At 41.0% G+C, this 19,721-nt stretch overlaps 1 protein-coding gene across 3 annotated transcripts in view; it reads left to right on the top strand.

The window, feature by feature from the left end:
- The window catches only part of KCNK5 (potassium two pore domain channel subfamily K member 5), a 56,252-nt gene extending 36,550 nt beyond the window's left edge, over positions 1-19,702 (top strand). For 2 of the 3 annotated variants that reach the window (XM_025197820.1, XM_025197819.1), the window contains exons 2-5: positions 8,715-8,826; positions 10,465-10,631; positions 12,823-12,991; positions 14,717-19,702. In XM_025197820.1, coding sequence (XP_025053605.1) covers positions 8,715-8,826; positions 10,465-10,631; positions 12,823-12,991; positions 14,717-15,537 — 1,269 coding nt within the window. In that variant the 3' untranslated portion in view covers positions 15,538-19,702. The remainder of the gene's footprint in view (positions 1-8,714; positions 8,827-10,464; positions 10,632-12,822; positions 12,992-14,716) is intronic. The other variant, XM_025197821.1, reaches the window with a different exon arrangement.
- The last annotated feature ends 19 nt before the right edge of the window (positions 19,703-19,721 follow it).

Here is a 19,721-nt window from a genome sequence, read left to right as displayed (position 1 = left end):
ATTGAACGAGCTTTAGTTAAAGTGCCCCCACTGCTATTTTGAAATGCAGGACACTGAATACATGTGATGCTGTGGGCTCTTTAATTAGAACAGCTCTGGGAGCCGCTCTAATTAAAGCACCCATCCCACTCCGCTGCGGAGCATGTGCAGAGACCCCCGTTGTTGCTATTTGTAAAACAGATTGATTTAGTTTAAGTTGTATGAAGTCCTGTGTGGATGCTCTTAATTCAGCTTTAAATCTGGTTGATAGATCAAGTTAAGTACCTATTAACCAGACTTAATTCAAGACTTGTTCACACTGGGTTTTGTATCACTTGAACCAAATTGGTTTAAAAAAAAATCCATGCTGAGAGTTTAAAGTGGTGTCTCTTTCAACATAAACTCACAGGCTAGGGCTCTGTCTCCAGGTGCCTGGAGATGGAGCAGCTTGAATCACTCTGACTTTCTTTGGCCTACAGGCACAATGGGAATGCATCTCTTACAGCCTTGAGAATGTACACCTGTCCAATGGTGTTAATTAATGTAGCACTTAAATACTTTCTGCAGGGGTCTGGGTAATCTTTCCAAGCTGGTTTGCCTGTTTATGACTGAGCATGGCTCCTGTTACCATTGCCTGCTCTCAGCATTAATTTTACACCATGCTAGAGTTTCAGTCCACGTTAGTACTTCTACTGCAGACTTCACTAACCCACAGAAACAAAACAGAAGAGAAAGGAAAGTTCTCTTTCAGAAGCTACAGGTGGAGATTTCTTCCTCCCTGGACTGAACCCCTGGGGCTCCTTCCTTGCTTGTTGACCTGATCTCTCTTCCTCTCTTGGAAAAGCTTGTAAAATCAAAGACATGACTGCAGTGCTGATTGCCTGTGAACTTGTCTCCTGCTATTTCACTCTGTTGCTGCTGGATTCGGTTAAAATAAAAACTGCTGAAAGAGGAATGGCAGTATAAAGTTTCATCTGATTACAAATGCAAACCCCATGCCTCTGGACAGTTTTATTGTGATTGGCTAAATTGTCAGCATTGCATGTACCCATGATTAGATAACTAATCCACAGATTTCTATCTTCAAATTTATATAAAATATAAATTTAGTGAGACCTCCATTGAATAAAGCCTAATGTGAAGGAACGAATGAAGGAAAACCAGGTTATGGGAGTTCAGATCTTATTTGGAACATGGGCCAGTAAATATCGAATGAATCTAGGGTAAAAGAGCCAAATAGTAAGGACATATTAAATGGAAAATGTAACAGCCATGCAGTATGCTGGCAAGAAGTGGGGTTTTTGAGGATTGAATCAAAATTTTAGAAACCAGCTTAGCATGTCTCTCACCGTGTTTGGAGGATGAGCACTGTTTCTTCCACTGAGGAGTAGAATATCATCTCCAAACAGAAATCTATTACTATACGAAGTTGCACTGATTAGTTTTCCATTTATACCATATTCTTCATTTTATAATCCAGCATATTTTATTGCAAAGCCTCTCAACACATGTTTATAAACCTACAGCTTCTTGCCACATCCCTGTGGGTTAAATGCTTTCATTTTAAAGATGAAGAATATGTGAGTTATTGAGAGGTTAGTTCACTTTATCTCCTGCCATTCATTGTCAGAATTATAACTGGGGACAGAGCCCAGGAGGCCTGGTAGAGTACACCAGCTACTGCTTTATACCCTGAAATACACTGTTCAGTTCTGGAGGCTGACATGTAGAAGAAACCTGGTATTTTCGTGGTGAAAACATGATGAAGGCTGACTGGGATGATTCAGGGGTTATGGTGCTCATATTTATTCTCCTCCTCCTCCCCCCTTCTTTAACCAAAAGTAGTATTTCACATTGGGAAAACATCATTATTCACATTAGCGTGGGGAGTTTTAAAACATTGCAAAAGTGAGTAACTGGACAATTTGGACATATAATTTGTTCTATTTTTGCTCATTGTTCATCAAACACAAGAGGGGCGGGGGGTGTTAGGAACTAGTGACACTAAAGGGCAAGTACAGGAAAGGATGTCTAGAGATGGGTTTACGACTATGCGACTGCTACAAGTAGATGTCCACACCTCCTCAGAATACCTTGGATAAAATTAGTTTTGTGCGAAGAGATGAGATGAGGTTAATGTAAAAGAAGGAAGACAAAGACACTGGTCCAAGAGATTTCTCACATTCTCCTATAGCTGCACAAAGTGAAAGCCTGAAGAGCAGAATAAATTAATTGTTTAAACCATCTGTACTTCTTCTCCTACATGTCCAAATGTCCTACCTGGCTGTTAATCTGCAGAAAATCTCCTTTGCTATTGTTCATTGTAATCTTGTCCAGCCACCTCTTCTAGAATGCCTGCAAAATCCCCAAATACAATTAAGCCTTTTGAGTTTAATAGTGTCTTGTTCACAGAGCTCCTTCCTAGTTCTTAGCTTTAACTGTAGTATCACCGATTATGCTAGGCCTTTTGCTTGCATTTAATCTTGTGCCAGGAGAGTCGCTGATAACTGGCTTCACCTGGGAAAATCTGCTGCTGTTGTGTAACAAAGCAATTTTTATGTGCACATCATATACGTCTGTCTTATCTGGGCAGATAAGAAGTTTTAAGGCATTGACTTATCTTCAAATAACGCTGTTCTAGGTACAGCCATAACAATCTGGTTATAGAATTTTAGCAAGTTTTCCTTGGACTTGGATATCATGGATTAACTAGAAAATCACTGCAGGTGTCTAAACAAAGTGACTATGTCCGTGCCTATATGTGGAGTTAATGCGAAGCAGTAAACTCCAGAGTTTATTGCTCCCAAGCATGCTGTTTGAACGTGCTCCTGGGAGCAATAAACTCTGGAGTTTATTGCTGTTTGAATGTGCGCCCAGGACCATAGCGTGTTGAGGTGGGTCGGAGCAGCCCTGGCTGGCAGTGGGCCCAGGCGCCTGCCAGCCAGTCCAGAGCTGTTCCCCTCCAGCTCAGCATTCTGCAGAGGGGCTGGCTGGGGCACAAGGATGCTTTAGCACAGGGCTAGCCGGTAGGCAGCTCCTGCATTGAAACACCCTTGTGCCCCAGCCAGCTGGGTCAGCGTCTGTATGTGCATTGTTATGGAGTTTTTTACTCTGCAACAGGATAGTACTTGTATTTACAATACTACCCTGCTGCAGAGTAAATTAGTTTACTCCAGCCTAATAGAGGTGGACTTGTAGATGCCAAGATGTTTGCTGCACGGCTAATTAGTCTACTCCACAGTAAATGTCTCATAGATGTGCCCTGCCCCCACCCTCATCTTCTGTAGGGTCATGCATTATGTGTGGGGAGTTGTTGTTGTTGTTTTATTCTCATCTACCCACCAGTAATCTGAAGCTGGCAAACTGAGTGTCCATTTCCTTGTGAATATCATTCTTTTTAGCAACACTGTCAATTGGCTATTTATCACATGGCTGCTTAACAAAGATGCATCTTGTTTCTATGTATTAGACTAAAGCCATGTTCCTAACAGGTTGGTTTAAAAAGGAAAATATAAATCAGTAGCTTTCATATGTGATTATTTATATAGACCAGGTGAAAATCCTTATTTTTATGGCTAAAACCAGGCCTGAAACATTTTTGGTTTAATGGTTGCAACATGGTTCACTCCTATTCACTTGGATATGATTCAACAGGTCAAATACCTGTATTTTAACATAGTCAAATGCCTTGAGTTAATAAGTACATAAGCAAAACCTTTTTTTAAGCTCACTTCTTACTCTAGATCTGTATTATCTGGTCAAGTGCTTTTCCTTCTCTTGTTCCTACTGTGATGCCTTCTAAGTAGGTTGCAGGCATATATTTCCTCACATCCCCTTCTAATGGGACTGATCTCAAGGTGTTGTGTGGAGTAGCATCTTTTTTCAAATTTCCAGCTGTTGTATTGCCAGCAGGACTGACAGCAGTTGAGACAGGCTTACAGCCTGTTGGCTTGAATAGGTTTGTGAGCCACATCCTAATGACCTGTTCTGAGAAGAGGTCAATAACCTGGTGATCAAGATGCACATAGACCTCTTATCATTACCATTACTGAATTGGTAATGCAATGATGAAAATTTGTTTTAATGTTAGTATAGGAAACGTTCCAACTTTCTTCCACGTGCTTATTCTGAGCTTTTGTTTCTGAGCAAAACATAGTAGGATGGGAGAAAGATATAATGATGTATCCATAATATCTTGTTTTGAATCTCTTCTGCTTCCCACCCATGACATGCACACTTGTTTAAAGCTTATTCTGGTTTTGCAGTCATCCTTATTGTTATGGGAAGTCTGAGTGGCACAAGTCTAATGCTCTTTAAATGTTAGTATGCAGAACTTCCTTTGTAAACAGACTTCTGTGTATGGGCAAAGGGGAGAATGTCATTAATTGGTACTTTTGACCTTTGACAAGTCCTTGGGGAGGCTAATCATTTAATAAGTAACATTAAAGATGTAATTGAAGGAAATCACCTGCTGTATTGCAGCAGTGTTTTATGCTGGAAGAGAACTAAGAAAGAGAACACTGCCCCTTTTTATTAGGTTGGAAAAACCTTTTGGCTTGTATTTTTGCTGATGTCATCAAAAGGTGCATTAGGTTTTTTTCCCCTTTCTTGGATTCCCTTCCTGTAACCTCCATTTACTTAAAGTAATAGCTCCAGGCAACCTAGGGTGCATGTAGACATGCAGGGATGCTGCTCTGACACACTGTAATTGCAGCATATCAGACCAGACTCAGTTCTAATCAAGTCTGCTGGAGTGTGCTAATTAGCACACTGGCAGCCTCTGTGTCTCATGTATTCAGCATCCCCGCACTTCAAAATGGCTGCGGGGGCACTTTAATGAAAGCACCTGCAGCGTCTCGTGTATTCAAAGTCCTGTGCTTCAAAATGGCAGCAGGGGCACTTTAGTTAAAGTTTGTCAAATGAGCTTTAGTTATAGTTAGAGTGGCTTTTGGAGCCACTCTAATTAAAGCCCCCTCCCCCCCACCCCTGGAGCAGGTGTAAAGACGCCCCTAGTGACTAAACAAAAGTGAATAGCTGGATTGGTTGGTTGATTATTTACTTGCTGCTGCTGTTCAGTAGCCAAACAAAGAAAACAAAGAAAAAAGTTGAATTTGGGCCAAACCAAAATGGAAACATTTGGAGATTTTCAACAAAAAATAATAATAATAATTTTGGATCAAACTAAAATTTTGTTTTGAAACAAAATGAAATATTTTATTTTCAAGTTACCATTTTTAAAAATAATTTTAGATCAGTATTTTAAATTAAAAATGCTGTTTTGAAACTGTCGGAATGAATTGCTTTGGCATTTCCAAACTGGAACTTTATTTAAAGATTGAACCGCAGTGTTCGGCGCTTATTTTTCTACTCAACACTCCAGGGTGGAATGTGAGGAAGGAGGTGGTGGGGAGAAGGGTTTGCTTGGTACATTTAGTATTTATCACAAAAAAAAAAATATTACCAATCTTTGCTAGGCTCCTATCTACTGTCATCACAGAAGTGGCAAAATTGACCATGTTGCTAACATATTGATTATTGGAATGAAAAAAGGTTATTAGTTACCAAATTTCTTGCACATACAGCATCTTGCAGCTTAATGGTATCATGTCCATTTTTATTATCTACTTATGCCAAAAAGACTTAATTATTTCAATGTGGTCAAAAGTTACTTGGCATAGAAAACTGCTGTATGTATGTATGCATGTGCTGTTGTTCAGTAGCCAAACAAAAAGAAAAAAGGGAAAAATGTTGAGTTTAAAATGTATATATTTTAATCTTGTTCTTCTACAACTGGAATGTATATGTTGTTAATGCTCTGGGGCTTCAGATCCACAAACAGGCTTATTATAGCGAAAACGTACTGAAAATAATGGAAGTGGAGAAAGTCTGAAGCAAGACTGCAGCTCATAGATAACTACGTTCCAGTAGGAATGAGAGGGAGGTGCAGCTTTGGCAGGGGAAGTGCTATGAATCTGAATTTTTTAAGTGTTTATACAACAATGAGAAGAGCTGGCCCTTGGTCCCTAAGGACATTAACTGGATGGGTGTGAGGGGCAGCTGTGTTCCGCTCACTCCATCTGCCTTCTCCCTCTAGAGCTGGGGCCCTCTCACACCCTCACAACACCACCGCTTGCACACTGCATGCTAACTGCTTTCACATACTGCTAAACAGAGCTCATTAGTTCAAGTTGAAGGTGGGGTAACGTAGGATGAGATAATGGCTCAGTGACAGAGGAGACTGACATGTTACTGTGTATCTTGAGGTCAGTTGCCTTGTGAAGAATGAAACTAATCCAAGTGATCTTGGGCGATAGGATGCAACTTGGAACCAAATGGTTGTAGTCTAACATGTAGTGTAATTTTAATGTGTGCCTTTTCCAAAGCATGGAAGATTTTTTGGCAGCCAATCAGGCCCCTGTATCTGTCAGCTGCCTTGGATGCTATTGACTATAAGGTTTGCTAGACACCTTTGCAGGAGCTGGAGTTGCTTTGGAATGCCTCCATTTGTTTTCTTGTAAGAGATCAGAGACTCAGACGTATGTGAGCAATTGTTAATCTGCCCCAAGGGTGCTGGGGTTCACTTGTCTACATGGGAAAATTGAACCAGTCTGATTTTTTTAAATCTGTGTGTGTGGGCTGCCTTTTCTCTGAAAGTGGGTTATTCACTTTAGACTAAATTCAGCTGCAAAATGCTACTTTTTCTTTGAAATATCTGTCTACATACAGTTTATTGGTTTGAATTCACAAATTCCTATCAAAATGAGACCTTTGTTTTTCTTGTCATCCTCCATTCTCAACATGTTTGTGAGATTATCAAGAGTATCTGGGCTACAGCACACTCAGTATGTGGTATCTAAACTTAGTGCTACTTTCTCAGGGTGCAGACACATGACATGCTTACCCTGGGGTAATTTTACTTTGAATAAAATTGTGCCTATATCTGGAGAGCCATACAACCAGCTCTCTGGGGATAATTGTCTGCAGTAGGTACTACTGCAATTCCTCACCAGTAGCTGGGATGTGAGCCAGCAACAACCTGGTTTGCAGGGCTGGTCCAAGGGTAATTGGCACTCTAGGCGAACTGTGTACCTCGGTGTCCCTGCTACTGTGTACCGCAGCACCCAAAAGGTAGGAGTTGCGATTCTAGTGATCTTTCCTCTGAGATCTTTTCAGAGGTCTTTCTCCCCTTGCTGAACCAAAGGTCTTAGACCAAGGTGGAGCCATAGCCGGCCAGGGCTGTTATTTAGAATGATGTTCCTGTTGTTTTGTTCTGCATATAATTTTGGCGCCCCCCAAATTTTGGCACCCTAGGTGACTGCCTAGTTTGCCTAATGGTTGGACTGGCCCTGCTGATTTGCAGTGATAGAAAGGGCTACCTTGGGATGAAATTTATTAGCGCTTCAGACACCAATGTAAAGTTTTACTCCTCACTTTCCAAAGGGTAACTCTTTCACAGAGGGAACTGATTTACACCATTGTAAGACTGTTCATTGTCTGTTTACTTCAGGGCAAAAGTAAAGCAAAGTCAAATTATTCCAGAGTATACAAGCCATGTGTCAACACATTCAGTTTAGCCTAGACTTCTAGAAGTACCTTAAGAACAACTAAGAAATCTGAAACTGCACCCTAGGATTGCTTCGAGGACTAAACGAAACAATTACAGATTTTGAGAGTGAAATAACTAGCAAGCTCTTTCTTGTTACTTGAGGGAGGTCCAAGTCTGTCAGAATGAGAGTTAAATGTATTATTTTTAAAACTTTCTGTAAACTTGTATACGGACTTTCTGTGGTCATCAGATTTGTATCACACTAGTGCAGCCTCCTATGATCCAGTTTGAAAAGCCCAAGTCTCTAATCAGATGTTTCCTAAGATTAGCTAGACAATATATAAGGTTTGCTCACAACTTTGCCCTCTAGACCCAAGTGAATATCAAAGCTTTTAATTTGCATGTTCTATGGGAGCACAAATAATTGATGCTATCCACCAGACAATGGTATAAACGAACACAGGGCATTCATATTGGCTCAGCTAGTACAAGGGTTTTGAGAGAGAAGGGTGAGTGAGAGACAGGCCTAATGCAGGGAGTTGCATGGGAAAGTTAAGCAAAACAGAAGTGCAGTATCATGCTGGCTTGTAAGGTACCTAGCTTTGCCAGGGACAACAGGTGAACTAGCACTAATGTGTATTATTTTGTGTTTCTATTTGCATAGCTTTGCTAAAGGATTCCCTTTGGTCTTGCTCATGCCTTGGTTGTGCCAGGACTTGCCAAGAGTTTCAAACATTGTTACAAATATAGTTGTAATACAGCAGGTGCCCCTGTGCAATACTAACTCTGTATTCAGGAACTGTGCTGCAGAGTAGCTGAGTGCTACTTGGCTAAAATTAATTCTGGGAGGTAGATCATGATTTGCTCTAGTACCTTTGTGTGTCTAGCCATAGTTTTCTCCCCAGGTAAACCTCACATTTAAACCCCTAAGTAAACCCTCATATTCTGCAACAGCTTTGCAATCTATTTCTGGCATTTAGCAAATGTTCACTGGGCAAGACAATTTACATTAGGTAGGTTTTCAACTTTTTAGCAAGGGTGCCAAAGCAGTATTTGTGCTTCATAGAATAAACTTCCACAACTATTTTGTGCTGTTGAACTATGGGAAGACACTAATGGGCACTTCTTTCTGCTTCAGGTTATGTGCTGGACATTATCTCTAACCAATGCTATGTATTGTTATTTGTAGGTGGTATCAAATGCTGCTGGGCAAGGAGTTACCATTACGGGCAACAACACATTCAACAACTGGAATTGGCCCAATGCCGTGATCTTTGCTGCTACTGTAATCACGACAATTGGTGGGTATTTATCATGTGCGTTCTCTTGGCTGCAGAACTTCTTACAATTCAGTGGCCTCTTGCTCTTTCATTCATGTATCTGGCTATCCATTGAAGAAAAATATACTTCCTAATAACCATGGGAGGTATAAACAAATGAGCAAGCAACCTTAGAACATGTTTTCACGAGGCATGTGTATGAGGCAGTTATGGTTCATCAACACTCAAATCCTTGAAGTATGTAATAAAAATGTTTTCCTTGCTGAGTAATTACATATCCAGTGGCTTGATGAAGTGGGACTGATATAATCCCAGTTCCAATCACAGTTTATATTTGAATGCCTGTTTGGTATAAACCTGGCACCAAGTGCTGCTTATAACTTAAAGGAATATTCACTGGGACTCAAAGTACAGGTCTTCTACTATCCCAAACAGAGTATTGATAGATACAATCTCATAGGTTCTCTGAAACCTTTTTGTTTTATCATCTCTTTCTCCATTTTTTTAGGGGAAAGGGCAAAAGGTATGAGATGGTCTAAAATTCGCCACTGATCTATGCAGCTAGAACCCGACCAAAAGGTTTTTGCTCTTTTCCAATACGCAGTACCTTGGAAAATCAGCTTCTCTCCCAATGCAAAACCCTGCCTTTGCTATTACAGAAGGCCTTCACTGATATATCTGTAGGACCCTGCGAGATTCAGAAAAACATCAGGGTTATGGGTTGGTTGTTGTTTGTTCTGAAAAAAGAACATCCATGGTGTTGGAAAACACAAACTGACCAGAGGAGGTGAGCAAGTTAGAAACCTTACTGCTAAACCAAATACAGCAACATGTTCCCCCTGTTAATATTATTTAAAAAACCCTTGAAGAAATCTGACTTTATTTTTGCTTGACTTCCAGCAAGAAAAGGTCAGGAAAGCAAACATGGTTTAAACAAATTTCAAGCAGAGGATTAGAAAATAAGCTAGTTGTCTTTCCTGGGTCTGTGCTCAGAATACCTGTGGTTGCTTGTTGAGTTCTGTTACTATCAAAGATTTAAAGCCCTGATCGAGGCAACTTGCACAGTTGTGACCTATTCTCCTCCAGTTGGGTGTCTGATTGCCTCTTTCTGCAGAGATGCTGGGGTATAACATTCATGCCCAGAATGGAGATCTCACAAGGGGTGCAAATTTCTTAGCAGTGGCACTTTTGATTTGCTAACTTGATTTTTTTGTCTTTATGGCAGGAGATGCGGGGGAGGGATTATAGAGGATGCATTTGAATCAGTTTATAAGATTCAGACTTCTAGCAGTATTTTACCAAAAGGGGAAAAAAAACACTTTAGATGCTTCAAGGTGAGGGTTTTTTTAATCTCTTGTTTATCTGATGAGGAGAGAGGCCTCAGAACTTGTAGATAAACCAGGAGACAACTAAAATGCAGCCCTCCATTCCCAGCCTCCACTTAAATATAATACGTTACTTAAAAGAAGGCTTCTAAGTATTTCAGGCCATCAGCATTGGACAGGAAAGGACTGCAGCTTTTGAGTTGTGGATATTTGGTACAGCAAAGGCTCGGACAATGGCTTGTCATCTGTGTATAGACAAACTTGTACTGCTATATGCTTAGCACAAGCCCATAGCTCATGTAAGCTAAATTATATCTTCTTATCTCTTTTTCAGGATATGGAAACGTTTCTCCAAAGACACCCTCTGGGCGTCTCTTCTGCATATTTTACGGTCTCTTTGGGGTTCCCCTCTGCTTGACATGGATCAGTGCTTTGGGGAAGTTCTTTGGTGGGCGTGCCAAGAGGCTGGGCCAGTTCTTGACCAAGAGAGGAGTAAGCCTGGTATGTTTCTTCTCTGGCCGAGTGTTTAGTATGTGACTTAACCTAGTTCTTTGCATGCCCACTTATCTGGATAGTACATTTGGACATATCAAGGGGCAAATTCTGTAGTGATACTACACAATTTGACCTGGAGCAGAACTGGACTCTGTAAGCTGTCATAGACTAATCATAGAGAAGTAGGGCTGGTAAGGACCCTTAGAGGCCATCCAATCCAATCCAATGCAAGGCAGGACTATCCCTGTCCAAACCACCCTATGCAATCCATAATCTAAACTTTTCGTAAAACTGCCATAAACCCTGAGACAACACAAGATATAACATCCTGACTTGCCACAGGTAAAGCAGAGGAACCATGGCAGCCAGTGTCCTGCTTCTATAAAAGGTCATTAATATTTGCTAGGGATATTTCAAGTAAAGGGCCACACCCCTTGCTATAGAAGAAGGCAACAAAATGCACAGTCCATACCTATCTGACCATGGGGTAAAATTCCTTCCTGACGTCAGATATGGCAATCGGTCTGACCCTGAGCAGAGGAGCAAGACCCTCCAGCTAGGAACCTCTGGCTTTAAGTCCCAGCAGGAGCATTGGCACCCCCCAGCCAAAATCCCCAGCCTTGGCTGAAGCCAACAACGAATGCCTCTGAGGGAAGCTTAAAGGCACCCTGACACATGTAGCAGAAGGGTGGGTTGCGGGGCACTCGACACAGCCGCAACACATGAGGAATACCCATAGTAGAACATAGGCATAGCTGTGCCTAAACTATCCTTGACCAGTGGCTGTCCAACCTCTTCTTGAACACTGCCAGTGACGGCCAGTCCACAGTTTCCCTAAGCAACCAGTTCTACTGCCTAAAATCGTTTGCCTCAGTTTGTACAGCACCTTGCACAGTAGGTCATGACTGGGGCTTCTGGGTGATCCTGTACTCTTAGTTCTCAGTATAGAGACACCCTGCACAACAAAACCTGGGGTATTTTTACATGCGCTTTTGGCATAGCGCTGGATGCTTTAATTAGCAAGCCGCACTAATCAAAAGTACCCATGCGTTACATGTATCAGCATCACCGTGTGTCCCCACGCTGCTTTAAACTATAGTTCATTGAACATGTTTTATTTCAGAGCACACACCTGCCATTTTGTTAGCGCAAAGACGCACAGCGTCATGTCAATTTCCATGCTCCAGCAGACTCAATTAATGAGTCTGCTCTGATGTGCTGGATTGCCAGCTCTTCAGAGCAGGCTCCCCATGTGTGTAGGAGCCCCTGTATAGCAGCGTGACTTAATGCAGTAAAACAAAGATCGTACTGTGTACTACTCAGGGTAAAATAGAAATATGCAGACACACATGACCAATTAATAAAGGGTTTTGTGCTGGGGGGAGAGGGGATTAGAATGACCTCTGCACAAGTTCTGGCTCTCTGCACCTGTATGAATTTTGCCTCTAGAGAACTAACAAGCGTTGTAGATTACAGAATTGCTGTTCTCTTGAGGGCTGCCGTCTAAACCAGTGCAATTTGAGTGGCTTGAGTAGTCCCCTGAAAACAGATGGAACTGATGTTCATGAGTTCAGAATATGGCATGCTTTCATCTAAGTGCCCTGGCTGCCCCTCTCTCTCCTCTCCAAAACCCTTTAACGCACCTTCCTGTCAGCCTCATGGTGCTCCCTCATTGATTGTTGCTAGCCTGGCTCTTTTTCTGGTTTCCATGCCCTTGCTTCCAGTGTTCTTTCACAGCATCCTTTTTTTTTTTTTTTTTTGCTACCAAAGCTACTCCAACAGCTATTGCTTATGACCGGATCACCCTGGACAGAAGTGGTGATATGCTCACAGACTGCAGTGATTTCTAGCTATTCAGGCATCAGTGCTTTTACCAAACCTGTGTACTTCACTAACTTACTGCTGCTACTGTAAGGAATTCCTCTACCTTTTGGAGTATGCATGCATGCAAAAAGTACTTGAGGAAATGACCTGAAAGCGCTGTTTTTGAGGTGTCTGAATGATGTGATTTAGTTTCCATTCATTCATTTACTATTTTTAGTCCCCTTTAGCCATGGTTGCTAAAGTCTTACTGCAAAAGTATGAATTGACTAATATTGCTGACATTGGACACACAACAAAATGTGTTGGTTGAAAGAAAATGTGGCTTCTCTCTAAAAAGTTTTTTTGTTGGTTTGTTTTTTTTACTACTTCCCAGAGGCAAGCACAAATCACGTGCACAGTTATTTTCATTATGTGGGGAGTTCTCATTCACCTGGTTATTCCTCCCTTTGTCTTCATGGTGACAGAAGGCTGGGACTACATTGAAGGTCTCTATTTCTCATTCATCACTATCACCACCATAGGATTTGGAGACTTTGTTGCTGGTCAGTAATAACTTACTCTAATGTTGTTCAATGTATGTGTCACGTGTGCTGTCACTTCCCTGAGATGTAAGATTTCCAGAGCCTTCTGCTTTACTGAATATTTCCCTGGTGGTCAACACTGCTCCAAGAGGAGCAGTGTTCCCTAATGGTTCTCAGCATTCACTAATGGTTAATGCTGCTCCAAGGAGCTCACCCTGCAGCTTCTTTAAATGGTACTTCAGGCCAGATTCAATAAAGAGTTAGGCACAGCAACATCTAATCTTTAGTATGTGGCTCCTGAATGGAATCTAATGCTTGTGTTGTGAGGACAGCCCACTGTATGTGCCTAGGGAGAGTTAGGCACCTCTATCGTAGCACCATGCTAAGCAGGGAGCTACCTAAAGTTTGCTGTTCATTGCCTAGGTCTATACAATAGGGAAATGCTGAGGACAGGAAAGGGAAGGTGTCTCAATCCCATCTTTCTTTTCCCAGGATTTATGTGTCTGTCTGTAGCCCTGAGTAAGGTGCCTGCATCCTTTTTTTTTTTTTTTTTAAATGAAAGGAAGAAAACGGTGCTCACTCTTTTTATTTAGACAATTCTGGGAAGAAGCATGGTGCCCACCTCTTGTGCACTAGTCAGGTGGTCAGAGCATTTGCCCAGGATTTGGGAAATCTGAAGCTTTTACTTCCTTCAGCCTGGGAGGGGTCATGCCTGCCTACCTATCCCACATCCCAAGAGAGTTCTCTACCTGTCACACTATGGGCTTGGAAGAGTTCTGGTTTTCACCCCTGCTCTAAGCACTGCTTATGTATTTTATCCTTTGACTACTTAATGTAAAATTGGAGTTGGGGTAGAAAGTGCTTCTTTCCTGCCCAAGCTTGCACTGGTCTCAGCAACCAGTTGAATTTGAGCAACTCACCCTGAGAAACTGACAATGCGGGGTGAGTGACTGAAAATCTCGTGGCCAAAAACACAACAAATAAGTTCTACATTAGTTGGAGTCCTTCATTTTTGGGTGACTTTGAGAGTACTGCTGCTCTTATGATTGTCAGCCGTAGCTCTAATTTTGAATAATGAACACCTCTTTATACATCTTGTTTAAGGCAAACAAGCTTCCAACCAGGCTAGGTAAACAGGGTCCCCATTTTTCAGATGTGAGAAATTCAGACATACTAATGTTGAGGACTCAGTTTTTAAAGCAACTTCTAATCTTGGGCACCACCTACAGACACCTCGGCTCTGGTTTGGCAAGCTGTATTTCTCCCATGAAAATAGTAAATGCTGATAGTTCCAACTGACTTCAAACTAAATTCAGTTATGAGTGACTGCCACCTCTGACTATTGGCTCCTGTGTGTCTAGAGCCCAAAATTACAGAGCACTTTGAAAAACTTGGACATGACTTGCCCTTAGTTGCTCAGGAGAATTTGAAACAACCCACATCTTGGCTCTTAACATTGTTTTAACAACTAAACTGTCCTTTCATTCTGATCCATTTAAAAAAAAAAAAAAAAGTTTGGGGTTTTATTTGCAAGAGACTTCTTTTAAGGTTAGTCCCTTTCTAGGACAAACTTTTTCAAACACTTTCTACTCTGATCCTGTTTTTAAAGGCAGATGTAAAAACTGTGTCCTGAAAAACCTTCAAGGTTTTTTTTCACTCAGGTTCATGAAGGTTATGCCTGGTTGAATACTTTCCTAAAACTGTATATAGTCACAACATGATAGTCGTGTTTTGAATTATTTGCAGGTGTAAACCCAGAAGCAAACTACCATGCCCTTTACCGATACTTTGTGGAGTTATGGATCTACCTGGGCCTAGCGTGGCTTTCTCTATTTGTCAATTGGAAAGTCAGCATGTTTGTGGAAGTCCACAAAGCAATCAAGAAACGGAGGAAAAAAAGGAAAGAGTCATTTGAAAATCACCCTCAGTCTAAAAAAGCCCTTCAAATGGGCACCTCCAAGGATGTGAACATTTTCAGCTTCCTTTCCAAGAAGGAAGAGACCTATAATGATCTCATCAAGCAGATTGGGAAGAAGGCCCTGAAGTCAAACAATGATAATAACATCATTAAAACAGACCATTCCAAACCAAATATGCAGATTGCCAATAAAGATATCCAGGTGACGTACACAAAGAGCAACTCATTCAATTATGATGAGGTTTCCTTAAAACTCAAAAATAGTCGCATTGCGAGGCACCTAAATGACAAACAGACAGACAGCCCACTGGACTGCAACATGTTTGTAAACCAGCTGGACCGAATCAGTGAGGAAGAAGGGGAAGCGTGGGACTCCAGGGATTGTCGTCCCCTAATCTTTGAGAACGCCAATATAACTTTTGTAAATGAAGACGATGATGAAGAGCAAGATCTTTCAGATGATGAGGAAACTTCCAAATCCTCCATGGATGACAATCTTGTAGAGGAGCCTGAGACTCCCAAAACCCTGATGAAGTTTTCGTCTTCAGATGAATCCACATTTACCAGTAATGAGCTGGAAACTTCTGTGCCTTATGAACAACTGATGAACGAGTATAACACAGTAAACAATGGAAAAGCTACAACGTGAAGCAGCACTCATGCTGACCAATGGTTGTCTGATGTTGGTTAATAGCTGGGAGCAAGGAGGAAGGCAAATTTATTGCTTAAAACCTCCTGTCTCTCTCTCTTTTTTAAAAAACAAACTAAAACTCCAGTGTTTTAATGTTACCTACAGGGTTTTTTGTTTGAGAAACCATCCATTCAATTTTGCTTTATGTGGTTTTTATTGTTTGTTTGGGTTTTTTTTAAAGCAAGTTTTAACAGAATGACAGTTCAAGGGTTTGAGAAGGCTAGAAGGAAGTGCGGGGGAAAAGACTAGTTATTACACTGGACCTATTTTGTGCTTTTTCCTGAGGGAATTAGTTTGGGGGTGAAACTACAATTGCAGACAAACTAGTTTGGGCATCTGTAACATGTTTGATTACTGTACTAGATTTTCACCTCTGGAAACATGGATTCAAGTCCTGCTTGGACCACACGTGAAAAGTCTTATCGTAGTTGAGACTCCCGATTGTGCCATATTCTGTCTCTCTTCTCCAAGAGAAGGAAAAGCAGGATGTACCAAAGGTGAGAGTAGAGGTGCATTGGCAGAGCTGAATGAGGAAGCTTCCACAGCATCAGATTATGCTAGTGCTAGCAAAAATGAAGAGCACTAACTTCTTGAACAAATCCATTTAAAAGCCCAAAGGAACTGGTTTAGAGAGCCTTTAATGAACAAGGACCTACCCTAGAATGAAAATCCTTCTTGGGCATGAAAAGTATGCGTGAATGAAGTTCAGGGTCTAGCAGCCTGATTGTGTGCAAGAAAGTAGTGAGGAGGGTGTGGAGGGGACACCACCCTGATCAAAGTAAAGAAGAGCACAACCGCCATTTGACAAGCTTTGTGGGTGGAACATGTCCTTCTCCTGCCCATATTGTAGAGGAAATACTTGAATAAACTTTATATGATGCATCTGTACAGGTGAAGTTTTTTAGTGATACTGTTCTTTGAGCAAAACCATCTTTTGAGTAGAGGATACCCTCTGAGTGTTGTAGTGCCTCTTGGAAGGACTTAAAGAGCTGCTGCAGACCTTATATACAGTGTGTTCAATATCGCTGCAAAATCTTTTGCTGTTTCTTGCCAACTTGGTACTTCAGATTAGACTTGAACCTGAGCATTTGTTTTGTACCAGTACTTGCTTATACTTCTGCATATTGCATCCTTAAGAGGACATTCCATATGGTTATTTTACCCCAAATAGCTGGGTAACGCTAAATCTTTGGTACCATTTTCAGAAGTGCTACAGTGATTTAGGCTCCAAGTATCTTTTTCAAAACTGACTTGAGAAGCATAACTTGCTTTTAAAAAGAGACTTGGACCCCTAAGTCACTGTAGCAGTTCTGAAGATGTTATGTCTCGGCTCCAGTTAGGAATTCTTGCTATGGGGTGCCAGGCTTGCTTTTTTTTTTAAAAAATGAACACCAAACATTTTGAGTAAAGAAAATGGTGGTATATGGTTTTATATTTCTCTCTCTTTTTATTTTTTTTAAAGAGCTCTACACATGAAATGTGCCAAATCCTTTCAGATGAAGCTCTTGATTTATGTTGGCAAGAGGTATGGATTTCAGTGGTCCAACATATTTTTAGAACAGACAATTGCTGGGATTTTAAACTTTTTAATATTATTAGGCAAGTTTATGTTTTGTTTTACAGTATTTAAGTCATGTCAACATGCCTTAAACTTTCAGCAGTCCAGTGAACAGTTGAAACTAAACTCTAGCATTTGAGAGGGTGGAAAATATGGCTCTCTTTCTAACTTTGAGAGGTTGTGTAAAATTTTTGTAATACTGACTTTGAATGACTAAGCATACTAATAACAGTAAATATTAGCTGCTGCTCAAATCACTAGTTTCTCCTTCGATACAAGGAGAACTTGTGGAAACCTGGCACTCCAGTTGGATATCTTGTTGACGAGAGTTCTGAAGTCACCTACTGTGAAACAAGGAATGACAGTGTTCCTTTCTGTTCAAAAGCTTGTACTATTTGCAGGAGCTTCTATACACTAATGTTAACTAAGGGCAAGATCCTGCCCCATTACACTGGTCGGAAATGTAAAGTGTGTTTCATTGGTTTTAGTAGTTACTCCACACTTACATTTGCATGGCTGAGGAGAAAAAGCAAATCCAACGTGTAATTGCAAAATATTGCTGCTGTTTGGAACCTTGATGGAAGGACATAATCAGTTTTTTTGCAACTGACAGGAATGAGCACATTTGTCTGAGCAACATTTGGTTCGTTCTAACAGACTTTCTTTTCATAGCCTTTTATTGTGATGCCAAGCCCCTCAGGTGTACCTCCTTGTATTAAGGGTTCTGAATGATGACACTGCCTTGGTGCCACTAGTACTGCAAAAAAAATAAAAATAAAAAACAAGAAAAAAGAAATAGTAGACAGTATGCCATTTATAGAAGGTGTGACCCCCTGGTGTAGCAGGTCAGCCTTCTCATTAAGGAAAATGCACATCCTTCAAACAAAGCACTCCATAAAGCATTTCTTGCTCTTCAACTAGTCTTCCATTGTAAATTACAATGATTAAGGCTATAGAGACAGTTAATTCCAGGTAGAGTTGGAAAACTAAGATTAAAAACGGAATATCAAGCGTGTTGTATGTTATATTAAGTAAAAGAAGAGGGATAACCAAATGTGGCCTCCTGCATTGGAGGGTTGAACATGTGAAGTAAGCCAGGGTGTCCATTTTACAACACATCGGCTGCTACATGGTGACCATTGGCTTGGACTGCTCATATTGAGATTTTGCTCATTGGAATCTGTATGTTCTCCATATCAAACAGCACCCGTGTATTTAAAGATGTGGATAGGCCTGATCTATTCTGTGTTTCTAAGTTTAAATGCAGAACAGGGTCACTGCCAAACTGCCAGTGCTGTCATCTTAGAATATCAAGTCTACATGACACACGTCATGGGCTTTCAGGTACCAATCAATTTTTCAAGAACTAAGTGCAGAATTCCTGGGGTTTGGGTTTTTTAAAACACAATTACACTTCACAGTTTTTCTCCCCAGCAGCCAACCATGTGCCTTGCTCTAACTCTAATGCTGGGCAAAATTTACAAGTCTGCAAAGAGCCAGCACAAGAAATGTTGTTGTTAAATCCAACATGCTTCCAGCATTTAAGCGGGACTAAATTGGTTTATACCCCTTCTGCAAAAGGGTGGTTTGTCCACTGTCCTTTTAAATGATGGTGCCAGACAGACCTTTGTCTACAAGTCTTCCATCCTGTTTAGGAAAAACAGCAGTCTAGAGGCTTAAATTAGCATTATCTGTTTGCCTTTTTGATTTCCAAGTAGTGAACTAGAAGAGTGTCTACCCTACATTTAGGCCTATTGGTTTCAAAAGTGCCTTTGGCCACTTTGAATTCCCAGATGCTGTTTGGTAAGATCTTTATAATGTGAAGTAGTTCAAGGAAATTAAGTTCATGATTTTGGAGAACCATTTTTTTTTAGCCATCTGGTAAATATTTTTTGCTGAGGTAATTAACTGTCTAGCTGTGTTTGGTTAAATAAGTGCATTTCTATAGATGGGATTGTATAGTCATTTACTAATAAAAATCTGCAAGACTCATGGCAGACACTTGTATAAATTTGGAGAGAGGAGGGGGCAGGAATCCTTCTAGTGGACTGCTGGTACAGACCTATTTCTCGTTAACTTTGGGGCATTAATCAGAGTAAGGGTCCCTTCCCTTCTCGTGCCCAATTTCCATTGACCAATTCTGCCACAATGAGCCAATGAGGTAAAAGGCATTGACAATTCCTAAAGGTCTCTTTATGTTCTGTTGGTGAAGCTTGTTCCTACAGTCAGTAAGGTGCCCTCCTCTTTCTTAGCGCCCTGCCAATTTTGTGTGTCACTTATTGATTTTTCTTTTGTCATTCAAATCTGTTTTAGTGTGACCAAATGAACATCGGTGGTGGCCTTGTGTCTTGTGGTATAGAGTCTAATGAATCTGATATATGGGTACGAAACCACTGAATAACATACAAAGAGCCTTGGTTTATTTTATTTTTACTTTTTCCTGTGATCGTGATTTATGTGAATCTGTTGCTGGCAACAGATGTCATGATATTACCACCGTTCCTTAGTGATATACAACATTTTGTCACCCTGGATAAGTTCTGATTTGCCCCCCCCCCCCCCTCTCACCCCTTCATCTCCACGC

Source organism: Alligator sinensis, unplaced genomic scaffold, assembly GCF_000455745.1.
Source record: "Alligator sinensis unplaced genomic scaffold, ASM45574v1 scaffold198_1, whole genome shotgun sequence".
Taxonomy (NCBI): domain Eukaryota; kingdom Metazoa; phylum Chordata; order Crocodylia; family Alligatoridae; genus Alligator; species Alligator sinensis.
Note: the sequence above shows the minus strand (reverse complement) of the source record. Positions and strands in the feature narration are given on the sequence as shown.